The sequence below is a fragment of the Pituophis catenifer genome, unplaced genomic scaffold (genome assembly GCF_029215685.1).
Source record: "Pituophis catenifer annectens isolate HBS135680 unplaced genomic scaffold, rPitCat1.0.hap2 SCAF_13, whole genome shotgun sequence".
Lineage (NCBI taxonomy): Eukaryota > Metazoa > Chordata > Lepidosauria > Squamata > Colubridae > Pituophis > Pituophis catenifer.
The window spans coordinates 16,346,630-16,367,646 of NW_027256893.1; the positions used below are offsets into that span (position 1 = coordinate 16,346,630).

The 21,017-nt window shown below is 44.3% G+C and overlaps 1 protein-coding gene across 1 annotated transcript; it reads right to left on the minus strand.

Moving 5' to 3' along the window:
• Positions 1 to 617: 617 nt before the first annotated feature.
• On the minus strand, positions 618 to 16,113 carry ZNF507 (zinc finger protein 507). Its single transcript, XM_070952903.1, has 8 exons — positions 16,096 to 16,113; positions 13,703 to 13,942; positions 10,410 to 12,466; positions 7,990 to 8,095; positions 4,501 to 4,615; positions 3,510 to 3,614; positions 2,209 to 2,343; positions 618 to 1,308 (listed from the first exon to the last, which is right to left on the minus strand). Exons 3-8 carry the CDS (start codon positions 12,459 to 12,461, stop codon positions 945 to 947), a joined length of 2,877 nt encoding a protein of 958 aa, XP_070809004.1. The 5' UTR covers positions 12,462 to 12,466; positions 13,703 to 13,942; positions 16,096 to 16,113; the 3' UTR covers positions 618 to 944.
• Positions 16,114 to 21,017: the final 4,904 nt, after the last annotated feature.

Below are 21,017 nucleotides of genomic sequence, written 5' to 3' on the forward strand. Positions count from 1 at the left end.
TCCTAACTCAGCAACTTTTAAGACTTGTGGACTTCAACTCCCATAATTCCTTGGCCATCATGGCTGGCTGGGGAATTCTGGGAGTTGAAGTCCACAAGACTTAAGAGTTACTGAGATTGGAGACTCTTGGCTTAACCTATGTACAGGCAGAACGGAAAAAAATTTGCTAAAGAGGGTCCAATGATATACTTGCTTTTCTATCGCATCAAAGAAAAGAATTAACCAGCCAAATATTTCTACCAAGAGGCAGAACTTGTTTTATGTCGCTTGACGTAGCAAGAGTTTTGCCTGGAAAACCACTGAACGTTTGCGTTGGGAAGCCGAAGAACTAACAAAGGCTTCCATCCTCAGAAATGGCTGCTTTATAGTCGCATCAAGATGGTTTTCTTTAAAACTTACCTGAAGCAGATTTTATGCCTTTGGGATGCAATTTCTAGGTAGAAAGGTTAAATCCCTTTTTTTGTTAATTCCTCATGGTGAATTCTCTATGCTACAATCATTTGGGTTTAATAATAAGCATTAAAAATAGTTTTGTGGGTAGAAAAGTAACTTCTGGATTTTTTTTAACTATAAACAGCAGCATTATTCGTGTCAGGGTTTCTTCAAAAGCTTGTAAAATAATCCGCTCTTTTGCGGATAACAGAGGCTTCGGATGAAGGCAGGAACGAAGACTTGCTGAAGAAAAGCACTTTGAGCAAATAAATATGTACACATACATACATGCTTATTCCTAAATTCTTTGATTTAGCAAGTCTTGCAGGCAAAGTTGGAGATCCGGAGTGAAGGGAACTTTGTCGAGTTCGATGTATTTCCACGGGGGGCAATTTGAAGACGCCTGGACTTCAACTCCCAGAAATCCCCAGCCAGCATTGGCTGATTGACTGAATTCTGGGAGTTGGAAGTCCACACATCTTCCGAGTTGCCAAGGTGGAGAAACATTGGATTTAGTTTACACTTTGAGTTGTTGCGTGGTCCTTGTTGAGAATGATGTTGATGATTTCCCCTTCGTGGTCTTTCATGTGGTCCAACAAATTCTCCTTGCTGGTGGACTCAAATCCACAGATACAACAGCAGAAGAGCAGGACACAGTATTCTGAGCCCAGGTAGGGGAGGCCTGCGGGCTTCTCTGAACCGCTTGAGGTATTGGTTGTAGGAGTTTGATCCTGATGGTGGTCAGAAGTCATCATTTTGTTTGCCGTCGGCTTAAGAGAGTTTGAAAAAGACAAGCCTTCGGAGCTACTGGCAAAAGGAACGGCATCGCCTTCCAGAGTTTTTGTTACTTTCTTCCCAGTAAGATGACCCAGTAGCCTACAAGACAAAGGGGGAAAAGTTGTTTATTTTTAATTCATGAAACACTCAAGAGAGATGGGAAGATTGTCCGATACTAGAGACTGAAAAAATGACCTGTAAGTTATATTCTGCATTTCCTCAAAAGAGCTGCAAACTGTTATTAAATATCATCTTGTTTTTTAAAGAGAAGTTTGGGATAAGGAGAGTTGTCTCAAACAGCCAGATGGGTGGCATATACTGTATTTTTAGGAGTATAAGGCGCACCGGAGTATAAGACTCAGCTTAGTTTTTTGGGAGGAAAATAGGAAAAAAAAAAATCTGCCTAGCAGGTATTCATCTGGCTAGCGTCCTTAGTCTGGTCAGCTTCAGCACATTAGTTTGCTGGTTTTTTTATCCCCTGCTTGGGGATTAAAAAACAGCTTCTAAGGCACAGCTGAGAAGAAGCAGCAATGAGAAAAGCAGGCAAAGCACGGGGAGATCGCTTCACTCGGCTAGCGCCTAGTTAGGGCTGAAAAAAAGCTTCTAAAAAACAGCTGAAGATTGCTGCACTCGCTAGCGCCTCCTTAAAGCACAGCAGAGTCGAGTTAGCGCCTCGTTAGGGCTGAAAAAAAGCTTTGAAAAAACTACATTTGGAGTGTAAGACGCACCCAAATTTTCAGCCTCTTTTGGGGGGGGGAAAGGTGCGTCTTATACTCCGAAAAATATGGTAAATTTCAAAAATAAATAAAGTAAAAAATAAAATAAGGGGCCAGGGAGCCAATGGTGAATCCATTTTCACTATCCATCCATCCCTCCATCCCTTATTTTTGATTACATTCCTTCTCTCAACCCAGGGGATTGAAAGGGTGATCTTTTCATTGTGGTTTTAGATCGAGTCTGGTGTCACAAACCTAAACGGGGACTGCCGATCGCACACACCTGCCGCTTTGTGAAATGGCATCGTTAATAGCTTTATTCACTTGTTCATAATTATAGTTTTCATCACTTGCATGTTTCCACATATGAGACTTAAGGGAAGGAGGGTGGCTGCATACATATCCGCAGAGAGAACATCTGAAATAACAGCAACGGGATGCAAAAGTTATTACAAGTGTAATAATAACTACCGCAAAGCATCATTATCAGACCAGGACTCTATTTTTCATTTAAACCTGGTTTATCTGGAATTACAGTTTAAGTAACATTTTAAAGAACTTCTACTAGGGCACTTTCCATAACTGCAATTCTGTCTCAGGGCAAATATATAGTCCTATCCAAGGTTATAGATTATCTAGTAAAATGGACTTTTAAGTATGCAGAAATTGTAGGGGGATATCCCATATTCTCAGGAACTGAGAATATGAATTTTCAAAAGCAACAGATCATATCCAGATCAAGGAGCCTGGTTTAGCTCAACAGACAGAAGCACTGTAATTTAACACCAGCTGTCTGCAATTAAAGTAAGATCGAATCTCGCCAGGCTCAAGGTTGACTCAGCCTTCCATCCTTTCTAAGGTAGGTAAATTGAGGACCCAGTTTGTGGGGGCAATAAGACGACTTTGTATAAAATATACAAAAGTATGAAGGCTATTGTTTAATGCACTGTAAGCCGCCCTGAGTCTCCGGAGAAGGGCGGCATATAAATCAAATTAAAAAAAAAAATATCCACTACCAAAGGCTGAAAAATATCCACTACCAAAGGCTGAACTGGAGAACTGGAGAAAAGTCTATTCCTCTAAGGTTATTTTCCTTTCTGTGCCTTCAAATTAGATTTGTTCCCTGGCCATTCACAGGAGTGGTATGTCCTTACCTCCTTCTTCCTAGGGTTTTGAGAGAGGGATTGGCCTAAAAATCACCCAGCTGACTAAGGCAGACTAAAACTCCCACTTTCTAGACCAGTGGTCACCAACTGGTAGTCCATGGACAATCTCCAGAATGTATTCCGGAGCTCAACAGATGATGCGCAGTGCATTTTCTTCATCGGTCGGTGGCTACAGGTCTATTCAAATAAATCTAAGAGTCATGTTCAGCTCAAGAATCATTCTTATTAGAGCTTATCCATGGCCTGAAAGTTTTCTTAATGTTTGGGTTGCTGACGGCAACTCGAAGACTGCAAAAAGTAGACAGGCCAAGCAATAAGAACAGATCCAAAGAAACCTTGAGAACTGTAACCTTGTTATTTAGCCACACAACAAGGTTGCTGCTGGAGCTACTGTCCCGGTGGGCTATTCGTTACTTACTTGAACTGCTCCATTAACTGCACTGCCTGATGCTCTTGTGGATGGCGTCTCATGTGACACTTCAAGCTATTCATACTTGTGGTGGCAAAGTCACAGACACGGCATCTGAACAAAAACAAAGAAAGGGTTGATTCCAGCTGTCTTGTGTCCCTCCCCTTGGCATTTTAATGCCCCCAAGTTAAAAATAAAGTTAAAAAAATGTTTTGGAAAATTAGCAATGCTTCCAGGTTTGATCACTTGCAATCCAATAGTCACATATGGCCTTCCTTTAGTTCCAAACTCACTTTCTGCAGGGATAGAAAGAAAATTCTGGTTGGGGAACTCTGGAAGTGATGGTCGGCAAAAGGCTGGTCAAGTTTATTAAGAGGCGGTTGCCGTTAAGATTGCAGAAATCACGAGTCAAAAGTCCTTTCCAGATGTTGGCCACCTATTCGAGCAAGGAAGCAGAGAGACAGATGCCTGCCAAACTCTGAAAACCCCACAGCCTTTGCAAAAATGATCGCTAAATTGTTTAATTTTGACAAGATGGGGAAATATATGGACCGTAGCCCTGTATTTCTATTTCAGCTCTTGCATTCCTTTAGAATGCAATCTCCAAAATGTTCCTCAGTGGTGACTTTGGCTTGACAAACCTCAGCTGACTGTTTTCAAGCTCTCTCTGATATATTTTAAATGGAATATTCTTAAATGTTCATGTGTATTTTGAAAATGGGCTCTCTAAAAAACTGGGCTTAATCCACTTGATTTTAATAATTTAGCGGGTAAAATTTAGGTTTGAATTCTGCCAAGGAAAACAGATTATATCTACGGCAAGCAGATGGGGGGATTCTAAGTATGTTGCAAGAACAAATCCCTGATCATTTTATGCCCTTCTTCAAAATCAGAATATTTCAAATTGCCCGCAGGTTGGTGCTGCAAGGGAACATATTAAGAAACAAACGAAACAAAACCGGCTTAAATTCCCTGGATATAAAAATACAGGCATCTTCACCTGTATGGCTTATCCGAGTTGTGAATCCGTCTGTGATTCCTCACTCCAACGTACGTTGTGCTTGTGTAATCGCAAATGTCGCAACGGTAAAGTTTCTGGACCGAAATCTTGTCCCCTGTAATAAGAACACCAGAAGACATTTGTTCTCCTTCAACACTGGTTTCTACCAAGCTTAATTGAGACTCAACTTAGAAGTAAGGGAAAATTTCCTGACAGTGAGAACAATTCATCAGTGGAACAACTTGCCTCCAGAAGTTGCGAATGCTCCAACACTGGACGTTTTTAAGAAGATGTTGGATAACCACTTGTTTGAAGTGATGTAGGGTTTCCTGCCTGAGCAGTGGGTTGGACTAGACCATCTCCAAGGTCCCTTCCAACTCTTGTTATTCTCAATTCTAATTAGATGCCTGTGAAAACCCTCTAAGCTGCAAATAAAATACAGGGAAGGACACGATGCAGCATAACCCACTGACAGTAGAAGATAAACTGAGCTATGCTGATGACCAGCTTATTTATTAGATGTATATGTTGCCTATCTTGCTATTGAGATAAAACTCTGGGTGGCCTTGATGACCGTATCCTCTTCACCCTTTCCAACCACATAAATTGTCAGCTTTCATGCCACAACTTTTAAGAGATGCTGCCTTTCAATGAGCGCAGTGGCGCAGTGGTTAGAATGCAGTAGTACAGGCTCCTTCTGCTGACTGCCTGCAATTTGGCTGTTCAAATCTCACCAGGCTCAAGATTGACTCAGCCTTCCATCCTTCCGAGGTGGGTCAAATGAAGACCCAGATTGTTGGGGGCAAGAGGCTGACTCTGTAAACGGCTTAGAGAGGGCTGTAAAGCGGTATATAAGTCTAAGTACTGCTGCTGTCTTGAATCACCTGCTGCTCATACTCCAGCGGTTCAAAGCCCTCTCCTTAGATGTTTCTAGATCCCAGTACCATTTCTGTATTGCTGCAATCAAAACTAGACACATCTTGCTCTGTCATTTGCGTTAACAGTCACCCTTTGTGTAATCGGAGGGTAGGATGTATCGATGAAATATACACACATCCATTTGCACTGTTCAGGTGAACCTGGAGGCACAGATTAAACCTCCAAGTGGCCTCAACAACTCTCAGAGAGAGTGCTAACGACCAGAGGACTGCAAGGAATACCAATCCTTCCATTCTCCACCAGTCAGTTGGAACGGAAGACGCTTTCGGAATGAATGTAATATTTTGCTTCTATCCAAGTATTTGTTATCTTAGCTTCTAACAGTACCTCATTATAAACCTCTAACACTGACAGGCTTAATGTGTCCTGTAAATGTTTATAAACCTCCGCAGGCAATCCATCTGGTCCTGGGGATTTGTTATTCTTTTGTCTTTGTACGGCCTCTGTTAGTTCCATCATCGTTATTCTTTCATTCAACATAGCTTTCCCGTTTTTAGACCCTTTTGGTAGGCTAGCTTTTTCTAAGTATTGCTTTATCTTTTCCTCAGAATTTTTTTCTTGATCGTATGGTTTCCCATAAAACTCCCTGAATTATTTTCTTTTTAGTCTCGTTCGGAGAACCGGCAAATACCACTCTGGCTGGCCCCAGAGTGGGGTGGGAATGGAGATTTTGCAATATCCTTCCCCCAGGAGTGGGGAAGGAATGGGGATTTTGCAGCATCCTTCCCCTGGAGTGGGATGGGAATGGAGATTTTGCAGTATCCTTCCCCTGCCATGCCCATCAAGTCACACCAGGTCTACCACGCCCACAGACCCGGTAGTAAAAAAAAATTAAGATTTCACCACTGCTCCTACTGCTGCTTACTTGTGCCTGACATTGGTGTCTGTAGTCACTTAAACCCAATATTGTCCACTACAAAACTCAGATTTAATTTGTTCATCTGACAAAGTACTACACTCCCATTCCTTTTTAACTAAATGATTTAGTTGAGCTGGTGGGTTTGGGGCCTGGTTTAATGCATATATGTTTTGAAAAGAGAAGAAGATGTAACAATCTTGGTTTAGCTATGGGTCTTTTTCTATAGCGACCCCAGATTTTCCCCCCTCCACTCCTAGGCGCTGGGGATCCCTTTAATGTTTATAAGTGCAGCCACGATGAACAGGAACGCTGATGATTTTCTAAGCAGGGAAGGCATGTTCCTGCTCAAGCAATTGACACGCAAGCAGATGCTGTGCCATAAACTTCATTTTTTTTTTATAGAGGCAGCATCTGTTTGACAAGAGGGTTTCCTTCCTGCAATTGTATCTTAATTTGATTGCAAAGGGCTTGCAAAATGCTTTGGAAAGCTAGCATTCTCATTTAATGAATACAATTAAAAAGGAAATGGTGTTAAGCAAAGGCAGGCTTCTGACACGAGGTTTTCAAATAAAAAAAGTACTTTAGGATACTAGACCAGGCAGGAACCCCCCCCCCCTTTTTTTTTAAGCTATGAGCAATCAAGAAAAAATGCAAACACCAATCTCTGCATCCAGATGAAGGAAAAAAAAAATCCCCCACCCTGTGTTGTACCCTCAAATAATTCATAATTAAGGTAAAAGTTCCCCTCGCACATATGTGCTAGTTGTTCCCGACTCTAGGGGGCAGTGCTCATCTCTATTTCAAAGCCGAAGAGCCAGCGCTGTCCGAAGATGTCTCCGTGCTCATGTGGCCGGCATGACTAAATGCCAAAGGCGCACGGAACGCTGTTACCTTCCCACCAAAGGTGGTCCCTATTTTTTACTTGCATTTTTTACCTGCTTTCGAACTGCTAGGTTGGCAGAAGCTGGGACAAGTAACAGGAGCTCACCCTGTTATGCGGCACTAGGGATTCGAACTGCTGAACTGCCGACCTTTCGATTGACAAGCTCAGCGTCTTAGCCACTGAGTCACCGCGTCCCTATAATTCATCATTATTCAGTGACAAAATGAGGATAGCTGAGAAACATTCCCTTCTCTCAATTCTCCAAGGAATCTTTTCCTCCAAGACATCAGATTCTATTTGCAACTGGGGAAATTAAAGGATGAATTTACAATGGCCGTCTTGCAAACTGGCACCCTTTAGAACAGGGGGTCTCCGAGCTTGGCCGCTTCATGACTGGTGGACTTCAACTCCCAGAATTCCCCAGCCAGCATGGGAGTTGAAGGGGAGTTCATGCTGGGGAGTTGAAGTCCACCAGTTTTAAAAGTGGCCAAGTTTGGAGACCCCTGCGCTTTAGACCAATGTTTCTCAAACTCAGCCAACTTTAAAACTTGTGGAATGCTGGGAGTTGAAGTCCACAGCTCTTAAAAGTCACTGAGATGGAGAAACACCGCTCCAGATTTACCAGGTTCTAACTCCTGAAACTGCCAGTCAGCAGAGCCAATGGATGAGTAGTGTAGCATTTTGCAGGGTACCAAGAGAAAGAGAGAAGGTGCATCCTGGCCATTCTCACAATCACCCAGGCGAGTGCCATGGTGTGCAAGAGGAACCCAATCCAATCCACAAAACTAGCCAACGAGATAGACAGTACCAACTCTTTCATCTGCTTCGCTGCAAGCCATTAAGCCGTCAAACGTTGGGGTGGCATATGTATCTGGGAGACAGTGCTGCTCTCTTTCGTGACTGCGCAGCTGACTCTGGAACACAAAACAGTCGCATAAACGTTAAAACGGTGTTATTAATCCCTAACCCCAAACTCGGTTGGGCATTCTTTTATGCCATAAGCATTATTGACAAGAGGATGAACTAACAATGTCAGTGCAGGACTCAAAGCCACCATTTAACAGCAGTTTGATAACTAAACCCACATGGGTTGGATGTTTCCATCTTGCTAGATTGTCAGTCATAGTTTAAAAATCAAAACAGCTTAGTTCAAACAGCACAAGGTGCCAATCAGTGGTGGGTTGCTCCCGGTTCGCAAGAACTGGTAGTAAAAAATTGAGAACCGGAGAACCGGTAATAACATTGGCTGGCCACGCCCCCGAACCGGTCCCTGGCCTGGTCGCCGCTCGCTTACCCTGCCCACCTCATCAGAGGCTTTTTTTTTTTTACTTTTAAAAGCATTTTAAGAAAAAAATGCTTTTAAAAGTTAAAAAAAAAAAAAAGTTGGCCATGCCCACCCAGTTACATTATCCCCCCCCCCCCCCCACCAAGCCATGCCCACAAAATAAGGACGCTCATAGAACTGGTAGTAAAAAAATTTAGAACCCACCCCTGGTGCCAATGTGTAAACTCGGTCAATACTTAACCCTGGTGAAGAGAATGTGGGGGAAGTTACTGCATATAGTAAGATGGGTTATAGGAAATCCTACGAGATAACTGGAGAAAAAAAATCAATCTAAATCAGTATTTTTCATATTCCAGAAGTCCCCAACCAACATGCCAGATCTCCGCTTGGCATGTTGACTTCACAAGTTCAGAATTCTGGGAGTTGGAAGTCCGCACATTTTTGAAGTTGTCAAATTTGGAAAATACTGATCTAAACAAACTACATTTGCTTGACTCGTGTGTTTGGGAACTTAAAACAATGATGTTGTATTCATAAAACAAAAGACACCAATCTTACGATGGCAGCCGAATAGAAAACTAATAAACGCTTCAATTCTTAGACAATCTGAAAAAAGTTTGTTTGCAATATTGCTTGCCACCACTCCATTGCTTTGCCAAGCTACACTAGAAAGAAACATCCCATGATGAATCATTGCAGGGTTCACTAGTCTAATAAAGAGAAGAACTAGGGTATGGTGTGATAGCGGTCTTCTAATACTTAAGGGGCTTCCACAGAGAAGAGGGGAGGGGGGGTCAACCTATTCTCCAAAGCGTCTGAAGGCAGGACAAGAAGCAATGGATGGAAGCTCATCAGAGGGAGCTCCAACCTGGAACTAAGGAGAAATTTCCTGACACTGACAACGATGACATTCCACTGACAGCGAGTCAATGGAATAGCCTGCCTCCAAGAGCCTTGGTAGTACAGTGGTCTAAGGCACCCTGTTATTAAGCTGGTTATTAAGACCAGCTGCCTGCAATTACTGCAGGTTCGAATCTCGCCAAGGCTCAAGGTTCACTCAGCCTTCCATCCTTTCTAAGGTAGGTAAATTGAGGACCCAGATTGTGGGGGCAATAAGCTGACTTTGTATAAATATACAAAAGGATGAAGGCTATTGCTTAAAGCATTGTAAGCCGCCCTGAGTCTCCGGAGAAGGGCGGCATATAAATCAAATTAAAAAAAAAAAGTTGTGGGTGCTCCATCACTGGAGGTTTTCAAGAAGAGAGTGGACAACCAGATATAGGGCAGTAGTGGCTAACCTTTTTGCTGTAGCGTGCCAAAAGCGGGGGGGGGAGTGCGCGGGAGGGGGTCACCCAGACATGTGCCCCCGCCCCTCGTGTATGTGCGTGCTCCCCCCCCGCGCTCCCCCCCGCTTTTGGCACATGATGGCATGATGGGCCCGGTGGGCCCGTTTCTCGCCCTCCCCAGGCTCCAGAGGCTTCCTTGGAGCCTGGGGAGAGTGAAAACGGCCTTCCCCACTCCCCCGGAGGCTGGAAACAGCCCGTTTGCTGACTTCCGGTGGGCCCGGAAGGCCCGAAAATCAGCTGGCTAGCGGACACACGCGCGCTGGAGCTGAGCTAGGGCAACGCTCGCATGCCCACAGATATGACTCCGTGTGCCACCTGTGACACGCATGCCATAGGTTCGCCATCATGGTATAGGGTCTCCAGTGGAACAGTGGGTTGGGCTAAAAGGCCTCCAAGGCTCCTTCTAATCCTGTTATTCTATGGTCTTATGTTTTGCACCACAACTCTCTGAGGTCCCCAAAAGCAGGACAACAATTAGAATCCACAGCGGTGGATTGTATAAAACGAGCAGAGGACACCAACTTGCCACCCCACCAAGTCACTTAATTCTAAGCACCCAACCTGGCATTTAATTATCGCAAAGCACAGCGGGTTCACCTTGTAATGAAAGGATTCCTCACACTGCTTACACTGGTACATTCGGGTTTTGCAATGGTTGATCATGTGACTTTCTAAATCCTTGCTGTGGTCGGCGACGTGCTCACAAATCGGACACTGATAAGGCTGCCTCTGCCGATGTACCCGCAAATGTTGCTTGATGTACCCTTTGTTGCCGCTGCTGTAGTGGCACAAGCGACACCGGAAGGGCCGTTCCGCGTCGGGGATGTATTCCACCAGACTGCTCCCCAACACGCCGGCATCCCCTGAAGGTTGGCACTGAACGTTATCTTGCAGCTCCTTCAAAATGTCATCGTCGGAGGCATTTTGGTCTGTCCTCTCTTTCAATTTCTCAATCACGGTCAACAACGACATGCTGATGCCCATTTTAATGGGGCCTTCGGGGAGCTCCGGTTTATCCTTCTGCAGTTCCACAAAAGCTCGTTCCTCTTGGTTCAGGCTAGTCAGTTCCTCCGTCTTCAGGGAGGCGATCCGTTTAGAATGGCCTAAATAGCCACCGTCGGGAGGCCTCTGCCCAGCCTCCGAACTTAAAGGATTTACATCGGCGAAAGCCCGGAAACTGGATCGGGCAAGCTCCGCGGCTCGGATTGGCATAGTAACCAGGGCTTCGGCAGCTAGCGAGTGTAGCCTCAAAGACTCTGAATTGGTTCTCCTCCGGGCAGGTGGAGCATTTTCATCGGCTGTTTTAGCCCGGCTGGGATTCATGTTATCTTCGGCCTTTTCCGTGCTGCTCCACCCAATGATAACTTCTTCGATTTCAATCGAATTCTTATCCATGTGATAAACATCATCCGACACATCCCGTCCAGCCGGAGGGTGTTCAGGGGCGGCGTCCACGGAGTAATGCAAGACATTATCCATGACTTCATTCTGCAAGACAGGTTCTCCGGCGCCGGGCAGGCGTTCCACAATGACGTTAACGTGGCCCTTTTTGTTCGGGCTGCAGTGAATGATTTTCTGGGCCGAAGAAAGCAAGCTGTCAGCCCCCAAATGATCTGGGTCGAGATCTTCACGCGACGTGTTCTCCTCTAATAATTTGTCTGCAGGGGAAAGCGCAGCTGGCTGGCTGAGGGCCGATTCTTCTTTGACAGGTTCTTCAGTTTTGAAAGCCATCGGCTCGGGGCTGCAAATGCGAAGTTGTACAGGCTGGTTGTTGCAGAGTCCCGCTTCGTTATTGTCTAGGGACAGGACGAGGGTATCCAACGTGGCAGAATCCGACAAGGTGGCTTGCTCTTTTTCTTCCTCGAATATGGGATACGAGCAATTCACCTCGCCTGCGTGCTTCCAAGCGTGCGTTTTCAACATTCGCTGTTGTCCGCACGTATAGCTGCAAATCAAGCATCGGTACATGCCGTATTGCTCGTAAGTGTACCATTTCCGCCTCCCCTTCTCAGGCCCTTGGGGAGGCTGCATCTCGTGATCGGTGCCGATGATGACTTTTTCTACCGGCCCAGGCAAAGCGGTACCGGATACGCCAATGCAATGCTCTTCCTTCAACAGGGCATGGATTTTGCTGCTGTTCTCGGGGTGACTTCGAATGTGACTTTCAAAATCTTCTACGCTCCGGGTGGTGAAACTGCAAACTGAGCACATGAGCATGACTTCGTTCTGCTGACCGTGTTGCTTGATGTGCTCCTGTAAGAGAGGAAGAGTGGGTGACACGGACTTGCAGAGGCTACACTCGTAGCAGAGGACCTTCCGTTTGCTCTGAGGAGGATCGTCCATCGTGTAATAGTCTTCTATATTGATGGTGCCCAGTGCAGGCAATTCCAGGGCTTTGGATGGGACCTCTGGAAGGCTGGGGGTGTCGGGGTACAAACGTTTCTTCCCGATTAAAACACATTTCTGCGACTTTTCAGTTTCGACGATTTTGCTGAGCTTTTGAATGACCTGGATGAGGGGATCGGGTTTACACTTTAGCGGGTCATTGGCGTTCTCTGCCGAGGAGCTTACGATGGCTTCGGAAATCAAGACGGCTTCCTGTTCCCTCAGATTTGAGATTAGGGCAATGATGTTACTGCCTTCTTCCATAATACCTAAAACGGCAATAAACAAACAAACAAATAAATTCATGCTTGGGCTACAGATGGAAACTTCCAGCTTGTAAAATACAGAGAAGAAAAAGATTTATATTTTGGGGCTGTAAATATGTCTTTTTTCATTTTACTAGCTATGATAGTATGTGATAGGGGTCCCCAACCTCTGGTCCATGGAATGGCATCTGGCCACCAGAAACCAGGCCGTACAAATAAGCGAAGCCCCATCCACGGAAGCAGGCAGTATGCAAAACCATGCTGCTTCTGGTCCACGGTGCCCAAAAGGTTGGTGGCCATTGATATATGAGATGGTCTCTTTCATCATGAGTAACTTGAAGTACTGTATTTTTCTGAGTATAAGGCGCACCTTTTTCCCCCAAAAAAGAAGGTGAAAATCTGGATGCGTCTTATACTCTGAATGTAGCCCCACCCAGCTTCTCAAACAGAGGTTTCAGAGGCTGAAAAAAGCATCAGAAACAAAGCTTCAGAAAAGAAAGCCCCAAACAGAGCTTCAGAGGCTTTTATTCTAAATCTCTGTTTCAGAGGCAGGAAAATGTTTTTTCTGAAACAGAGTTTCAGAAGTTTCAGCAGCAGAAAAAAAGAAAAAAAGAAAAAAAAAAAAAGCAAGGCACAGAGCTCACAACCAAGGAACCTATTGCTAAAATTCACCTCTGGGAACAGCTGATTGGAGATATTCCGGGAGGCAGATCCACCTGCCTATCAGCTTTTTTATTATTTTCCTCCCCAAAAACAAAGGTGCGTCTTATACTCCGGTGCGTCTTATACTCTGAAAAATACAGTATGTGCAATTAGCTACAAGAACAGGACACTTCTTTAATTAAGAAATGAACTTTCACATGTGATGCTGGAGAAGGCTCCTGCGTATTCTTTGGACAGCAGAGAGGACTGTACCAGAGCATATAACCCCAGACATTATCACTAGCAGGCAAAATCACAAAGCTGTATCTTACTTACTTTGGCCATGGCATGTGGGAGAATTCACTGGAGAAAGCAATTGCATTTGGAAGAGTTAGCAGTAAAAGGAAAGCAGGCCACCAAAGAATAGGGTGGCTGGACACTAATAAAGCAGAACCAACCAACCAGAACACAGAAAAACTCAAAGAAATAGTGCAAGATCCGAAGATGTGGAGAGACCTGGCCCAAAGAATCACCAAGACTTGGACATGACTGAATGGACATCTTCATCATCAATCATCTTTCACATGATGGACTTACCAGGTTCTTGCCAGTCTAACAGGTGGTGTAAAAGGGAAAGGGTTTGGAGGCAATTTTTCTTCTTGCCAGCCCAAACACTCTTCTTAGCTGCTCTTCTGCTCTATTATTACAGGTGATGATTGCTGATGTTCCCATGTGCCAGTGCACAGCATCGTTCATCAGAACAACTGTCAGTTGAGCCCTTGCATCTTCCATATGAATTCTCTCCTCATGCTAACTGAAAACATTCATGGCAGTAATCTGAGACAAAAAAGATAGTTGACTAAGTAACTCTTTAGAGTAGAAGAAAGAAATTCACGTTTTCTACAGCATCGTGCAACGTTATTTTATTCTGGAAATAAAAACATTATCTATTAAAGACTGCCGAGTGTAGAAAGCCCATTATTATATTAGTTTTCAAATCGGTCTTGATTCTTGGCAACCGTCTGGATGAGACCCTGCCTTTTTGCTGGCAACATTTTCAGAGATGGCTTTGACAGCCAGTATCTTCTTCCAATAACTGAGAGTGACTGGCCCAAGGTCATCCAGCTGGCTTTGAGCCTAAAGCAGAACTAGAAATGTATCCTGGTTTGGGTGCTTTTAACTACCACACCAAACTGGTTCACAAAGCCTTTCATAATTTAGGGCAAATTATCTTCAGGGCCTTCAACCATGATAGAAAGCTTTGCACTCCAAAACTGAGCATCTTGAATTAGCTTGGAAAGCAATCAGTAAGCAACAAGCTGTTTAAACTCTTAACAATATCATTATCCATGCCATCATTCTTGGCCAGCCGCAATTTATAGATTATCTTCAGTTTAGAGAGGTACCATAACATAATGGTGGCTATATTGGACCAGGAGTTGAGTTCCCTTTCAAATAGTCACTAGGGGACTTGGGGAAGTCACTTTCTCTCAGCCCAATCTACCTCACAGGAAAATAGGTAGAGGGAATACTGTGTCTATTGCCTTGAGCTACTAAATCAAATCAATAACATTTTGATCAATATAGTGAAAGATTCTAGTAATACTGCACTTCAAACAACTTAGGTGGATTGGAATTTGGCAGTGATGACTTCCTATGTCAGAAAATTACAAAATAAAATAAAAATCTGGACCAAACAGTGGAGAATCCCAGGTTTCCAATTCCTTCACTGGCATTTTATAGCCTGAGAAACCTAAATCTAACTAGCTACGTTCATACTAGTCTTTTATATATGATCATTCCATTGAGGCTAAACGGTGGGATAATTTCACAGGATTTTAAAATCAGTGCTTTTGCTTTCAAGGCAGAAGAGGACAGGGGAGGACGAGTATAGGACGTACGCAAAATGCATGAGAAAGCTGAAGCCAGCTAAAAATCCTTTTAGGAAACTACAAAAACTGGCTCCGAGGGAAGGTTCAAACACAAAACTTTGAAGCAGCAGCCTTTAATTTTTTTTTTTTTTTAATACGGAGCACCAATTTAATTCAAGATCTTTTATTAGCCTGGCAATATCGCCGGCTCACACACATCAAACCAATTTGGGAAGACCTTTGTAGAAAGAAAGAAAGAAAGAAAAAACACACCATAAAACAAAGCAAAACCTCGAAGGACGGATGCAAGCAAAGGAATGGGGGAGGAAAAAAAACAAAAAACAGAATCTTCACAACTGACCATGAAGGAAGGAAGTTTGACAGGCTCCACCAGTCTCTACCCCTCCACCCCCACCCCCAGAGCCCTGACACCTCCAGACGGATTTAAGACTACAAATCCAAACCTCCCCAGCCAAGAGCTTCTTATTGGTTGGGAATCCCAAGAACTGTAATCTCTGGAGGCAGCAGGTTGTATTGAGTCCATAGGTCGTTCGGTTCAAATCCATGGGGGGGGGGAATTTGTATTATTACACCTATTAAATGGGTGTAAATTGTACACCCCCTTAATGCGGGCGGAGAAAACTCGTGGAATAATGAAGGGAAAAACCATCAGAGCCCCCATTATTCCTCCTCCCCCCCACAACTCCTCAGCCCACGGGGGTCCCGTCTGTTCCCACGACGCCCTTACCCGCCACAGGAGTGAATCTACCCCTTTTCTGGGTCTCTGCCCCGCAGCCAGAACCAACCTCCGGGGTTCACCCCACCCACTCCCGCGGGGGAAACACGCCACGCTCGGTTTAGGACGTGAAAGCCCCCCCACCCCCCCCCTACACAAACCGCCGGTCTCTCCCTCAAAACGGCAGCCCTTTCACCTGAGGGGAAGAGCCGTTTCCTAGGGACCCCCCCCCCTCCCGCTCTCCCCCCCTCCCCCAACGCCTCTCTCTCTCTCCCCCCCCCGGTTCCCCCCCCTTATCCGGGGGCTCGCTGGCCTCCCCTTCCCCAAAGACGGCTCCCCTTCCCTTCCCTCCCCTCCCCTCCCCTCCTCCTTCCTTTCCCTACCCCGGCTCTCCCTCCTTCTTCTTCTCTGCGGTAGCCACTCCGCTTCAAAATGGCGACGATGGAAAGGCGGTCACGTGACGCCGCGGGGCCAGGTCAGGTGACCGGGAAGTGAAAGTTCCGTCTCTGACTTTCTCTTTTGCCACCTCCTCCTCCTCCTTCCCACTTCCCCCACCTGTTACCATAGAGACCGGAAGGCGCGCGAGGCCGGCCGAGCGGGGTGCGCGTGCGCTCTCTCTCTCTCTCTCTCTCTCTCTCTCTCTCACCCCCCCCCTTCTCTCGCTCTCTGTCTGATATTGGTATCTAACATGGAAGAAATTCTCAAGAATGTATGGAGGCACTTTGAATGTTGGGAATGCAAATATGTTGGGAATGCAAATAAGAGATCTTATCACTTATGGTGGGCCTGTAACAATGAAATATTAGAGCAGGATTCACATCTTCATACAGAAGATTCTTAAAGAGAATACAAAGATAAAACCAGAAAGTTTTCTTTTAGTGTTTCTCAACCTTGGAAGCTTGAAGATGGGTGGACTTCAACTGGCTGGGGGGATTCTGGGAGTTGAAGTCCACCCATCTTCAAGCTACCAAGGTTGAGAAACCAGAACGTTTTCTTTTAGTGGATAAAGAACTTGAAAAAAAAAAAAAGAAACTTTTCTCTCTTCCTCTTTTCCTCCCATTTTCCCATTATTTTTATTTCTTCTTTGCACTTCTGTATTTGTACGTTTTGATGACGGGTAAAAATAAATTCTGAGCACTGTAAAAAAGGGTTATTATGAAATATAGCTAGAAGTTCTGGGGATGGATTATACAATGGTAGATAGATGCACAGATCTCTCTCTCTCTCTCCCTCTCCCTCTCCCTCTCTCTCTCTGCGTTCCCACGACATGTATAGGTATATGCACATATGTGTATGTGCATATACCTATACAGTATATGAAACTCAAGGAAGCGAATGCATCTCATACCGTGGAGTTCTTGGGGTTCTCATGGCTTCGGTTGTTGGCTTGCAGATGTTTCATTACCCACCTCGGTAACATCATTGGTGCAACTAGTGCGCTGCTTTCTAGACTGAAGCTACATGGCCCTGCTTTAACAAGAAGGCAGTGCACTGATGATGTTACCAAACTGGGTAATGAAATGTCTGAGGCCAACAGTCAAGGTCAGAGAGCACCAAGCACTCCACCGTTCAACCCTGAACTATGGAGACTCTCTTCTCGTGGAAAAACACTGCGTACTCCTGCCTTCTGTGATCCCTACAACAGCCTTGTCAAGTGGGCTGGGTTGAGAGAGAGAGAGAGAGGGACTGGCTGAGGTGACCTTCATGCCTAAGGCAGGCCTAGAAATCACAGTCTTCCCAGATTATTCTCAAACTTCACTCTGCGTCCAACTAGTGCAAAGGAAGAAGACGTAACACCAGTTCAGCTGTATGCATGTCTTTTCCCCTTCATCTTATGGGATAAAGATTTCTTCGCTCGTAATTATTTTACGACACTTCAACTTAGCTACCAAAGGGAAGGTCTTTTACATTCCCTCCTCTGCGCCCATAATCAACATGGCTTCAGTTTTCACTTTTTATACTGAGCTACCATTGCTGATGGAAATAATTCTGAGCTATAAGTCAATTTATGTTGTTGTTAGTCGCGAAGTCGTGTCCGACCCATCGCGACCCCATGGACAACGTTCCTCCAGGCCTTCCTGTCGTCTACCATCCCCCGGAGTCCATTTAAGCTCATGCCGACTGCTTCAGTGACTCCATCCAGCCACCTCATTCTCTGTTGTCCCCTTCTTCCTTTGCCCTCAGTCTTTCCCAGCATTAGGCTCTTCTCCAGTGAGTCCTTCCTTCTCATTAGGCCTGTAGGAAGTTAGCACCCACCCCTTTCCTGGAAGAGTGAAATATTTTAGGAAATATGAAAAAGGCAGAATATTATATTTCCCTGGATGAGAAATATGAGAAGCATATTTTACAGACAAAGCAGCTCCCACCTTCCTGCCCCCCACCCTTTGTCAATGGGCCATTAAGGCCTGGGCCAGTCTACTCTACATAACAAAGATCTACCTCCTTCAGGCAGAGCCATAGTAGGAATTGTCAAAGATAGGATTAGCCCTCTACACAATAGCAGCAGAAACTCACCACATGTGACCTGGGAAGCACATGTGACCATCAGCCAGCAAGGCCCCCACCCCCCTGGGAGTCTGACAACCAATCAGGATACTCTTTTGGGGCCCCAAGAAATGCAGAGCCAGAGAGAGCATAAAAACCCGAGGATTTACTGTATCTGCCCCTTTTTCTGTTCAGGAACTCAAGCCATGTGATCCTGTCCACCATTAAACCATCTTTCCAAGCAGTCTCCATGTTTCCAGTGTCTGTTTTCCCCACTTGGAGCAGAACCTAGAAGGATGTTTCTTCCAACAGGCCAACGTATTTGAGTTTCATTTATGTAACAACAACAATTTATGTACCAACAAATACCTTAGGTTCATAAACAGCAATATCAATCTAACTGTTCACAAAGCATGCTTTGAAGGCATTAAAAGAGTAGATGATGTAATTATTTTTAAAAAATGCTGTTACTTACGTTTTAATTTTTTTTTGAAAGAATGGGCTCTCAGGAGGAACATGCTCGTAAATCTTTCCGTGAGCTCTCAAATGCATTAAAAAGTCCTCTGGAATTGTTGACCTCACGGTGGTCAAGCCTTCTACTTATTCTTTGTAGCTCGGGTTCAAAATATTTTTCAATGATTAAAAAGAATGGGGTGTCTTGGTGTTATTGATGAGATAAGTCGTAGTGAATTCCTCAAGAAGCACAAAGGATGTAATATATTTTATGTAGCGTTTGGGTTGTAAATTTTCCCCAGCCTACACATTTTCTGTAGTAGGGATGTGAGTGCATTGGAATCTCCTCAGCCTTTTAATCACAGGCTCTTTATTTTAAATTGAACATCTAATTGGCATCCCAACAATCATAAATTTGTTTCCTGGCATATTACATAGCATGCTGCAGTGCAGTGGCCATAATTGAGTTCTTGATACTAGGATGTTTGAAACACTTCCAAAACCATGGCTTATCTGGTATTTAGACAATCAGGCCCATCAGATAAAGGCTGAATGCCGTGCATACAACTGAACTGGTGTAATGCAGGTAGTGCTTGATTTATGACCACAACTGAACCCAAAATTCCCATTGCTAAACAAGACTTGAGTTTTGCTCCATTTTACAAACTTTCTTGCCACTGTAGAGTAGAGTAGTGTAGCGTGGCGTGGCGTGGCGTGGCGTGGCGTGGCAGGGCATGGCATGGCATGGCATGGCATGGCATGGCATAGCATAGCATAGCATAGCGTAGCGTAGGGCCAGGCTTAGGGCCTGGTTATTTACGGGACTGCCTACTACCACCAATAGCCTCCCACCGGCCAGTACGCTCTCATAGAGAGGGACTCCTCCGGGTGCCGTCAGCCAAACAGTGTCGACTGGCGGCCCCTAGGGGGAGAGCCTTCTCTGTGGGGGCACCTACCATCTGGAATGAGCTCCCCCCGGAGATACGGAGGATCCCGGATCTGCGCTCCTTCCGCCGTGCGGGCTTATTCCATCAAGCGGGCTTGGCCTGATCTCTTCCCTTTTTAAATATGTAAATTTTAATCTGTTTTTAAATTATTGGGGTATTTTAATTTGTCTGGGCCAAAAAGTTTAATTTGATTTTATCGGGTTTTTAAATTTTGTGTATTTATGTATTTTATTGTTGGCTGTTCACCGCCCTGAGTCCTTCGGGAGTAGGGCGGTATACAAATCAAATAAACTAAACTAACTAAACTAGCGTAGCGTAGCGTAGCATAGCATAGCATAGCATAGCATAGCATAGCATAGCATAGCATAGCATAGCATAGCATAGAATAGAATAGAATTCTTTATTGGCCAAGTGTGATTGGACACACAAGGAATTTGCTTCGCTGCATATGCTCTCAAGTGTACATAAAAATACATTTGTCAAGAATCATAAGATACAACACTTAGTGATAGTCATAGGATACTAAATAAGCAATCAAATCATACCTAAATCTAAATCTTCCCCCTTTTTAAATGTGGAAATTTTAAAATTTTAAATTTTAAATTCATCTTATTTATAGGGGCATGGGTAAGGCGTTTTAAATTGGGGAGCCATTTTGGATTTAATTCTGTTTTAAACGTATTTTAATGTTTATATTGTATGTTTTTTAATTTTGGCTGTTCACCGCCCCGAGTCCTTCGGGAGAGGGGGCGGTATAAAAATTTAATAAATAAATAAATAAATAAATAAATAAATAAATAAATAAATAAATAAATACTAGGAAATTAAATAAAACAATAAAAATCATAAAGATACAAGCAACAAGGTTATAATAATAAGTGGGAAGAGATAGTTAATAGGAAGGATGAGAAGAATAATAGTAATACAGTCTTAGTAAATAGTTTGACAGTGTTGTGGGAATTAGTTGTTTAGCAGAGTGATGGCATTTGGGAAAAAACTCCTTGTGTCTAGTTGTTCTGGTGTGCAGCGCGCTATATAATGTCGTTTTGAGGGTAGAAGTTGAAACCAACAGTCTTAGGTTTAATTTCCTAGAATTTATTGCAATTCACTACACGTCTCCAACTGATTTTTTTAAAAAAAATCTTATCTCATTTTTGGGGGTTAATTTAGATATACTTTCCTCTTGCTGTCTTAACTGCTAGAATCCACTCTCCAGCAGTCAGGACTGTGCTCTGTATAAAATAAGGCCGTCTTTTTTGAGCAGACACGCTGAATCACTTTGAGATTTTATAAGGCGACATATTTTCACAAGGCCTCTCTCCATGTACACATTTGATCGTGTCACTAAAACGAGCTGGATAGAAGCGAGTGAAAATAAAGCATGACACTTTTCTTCCGAGACCTTGAGGTGGCAGCAACAC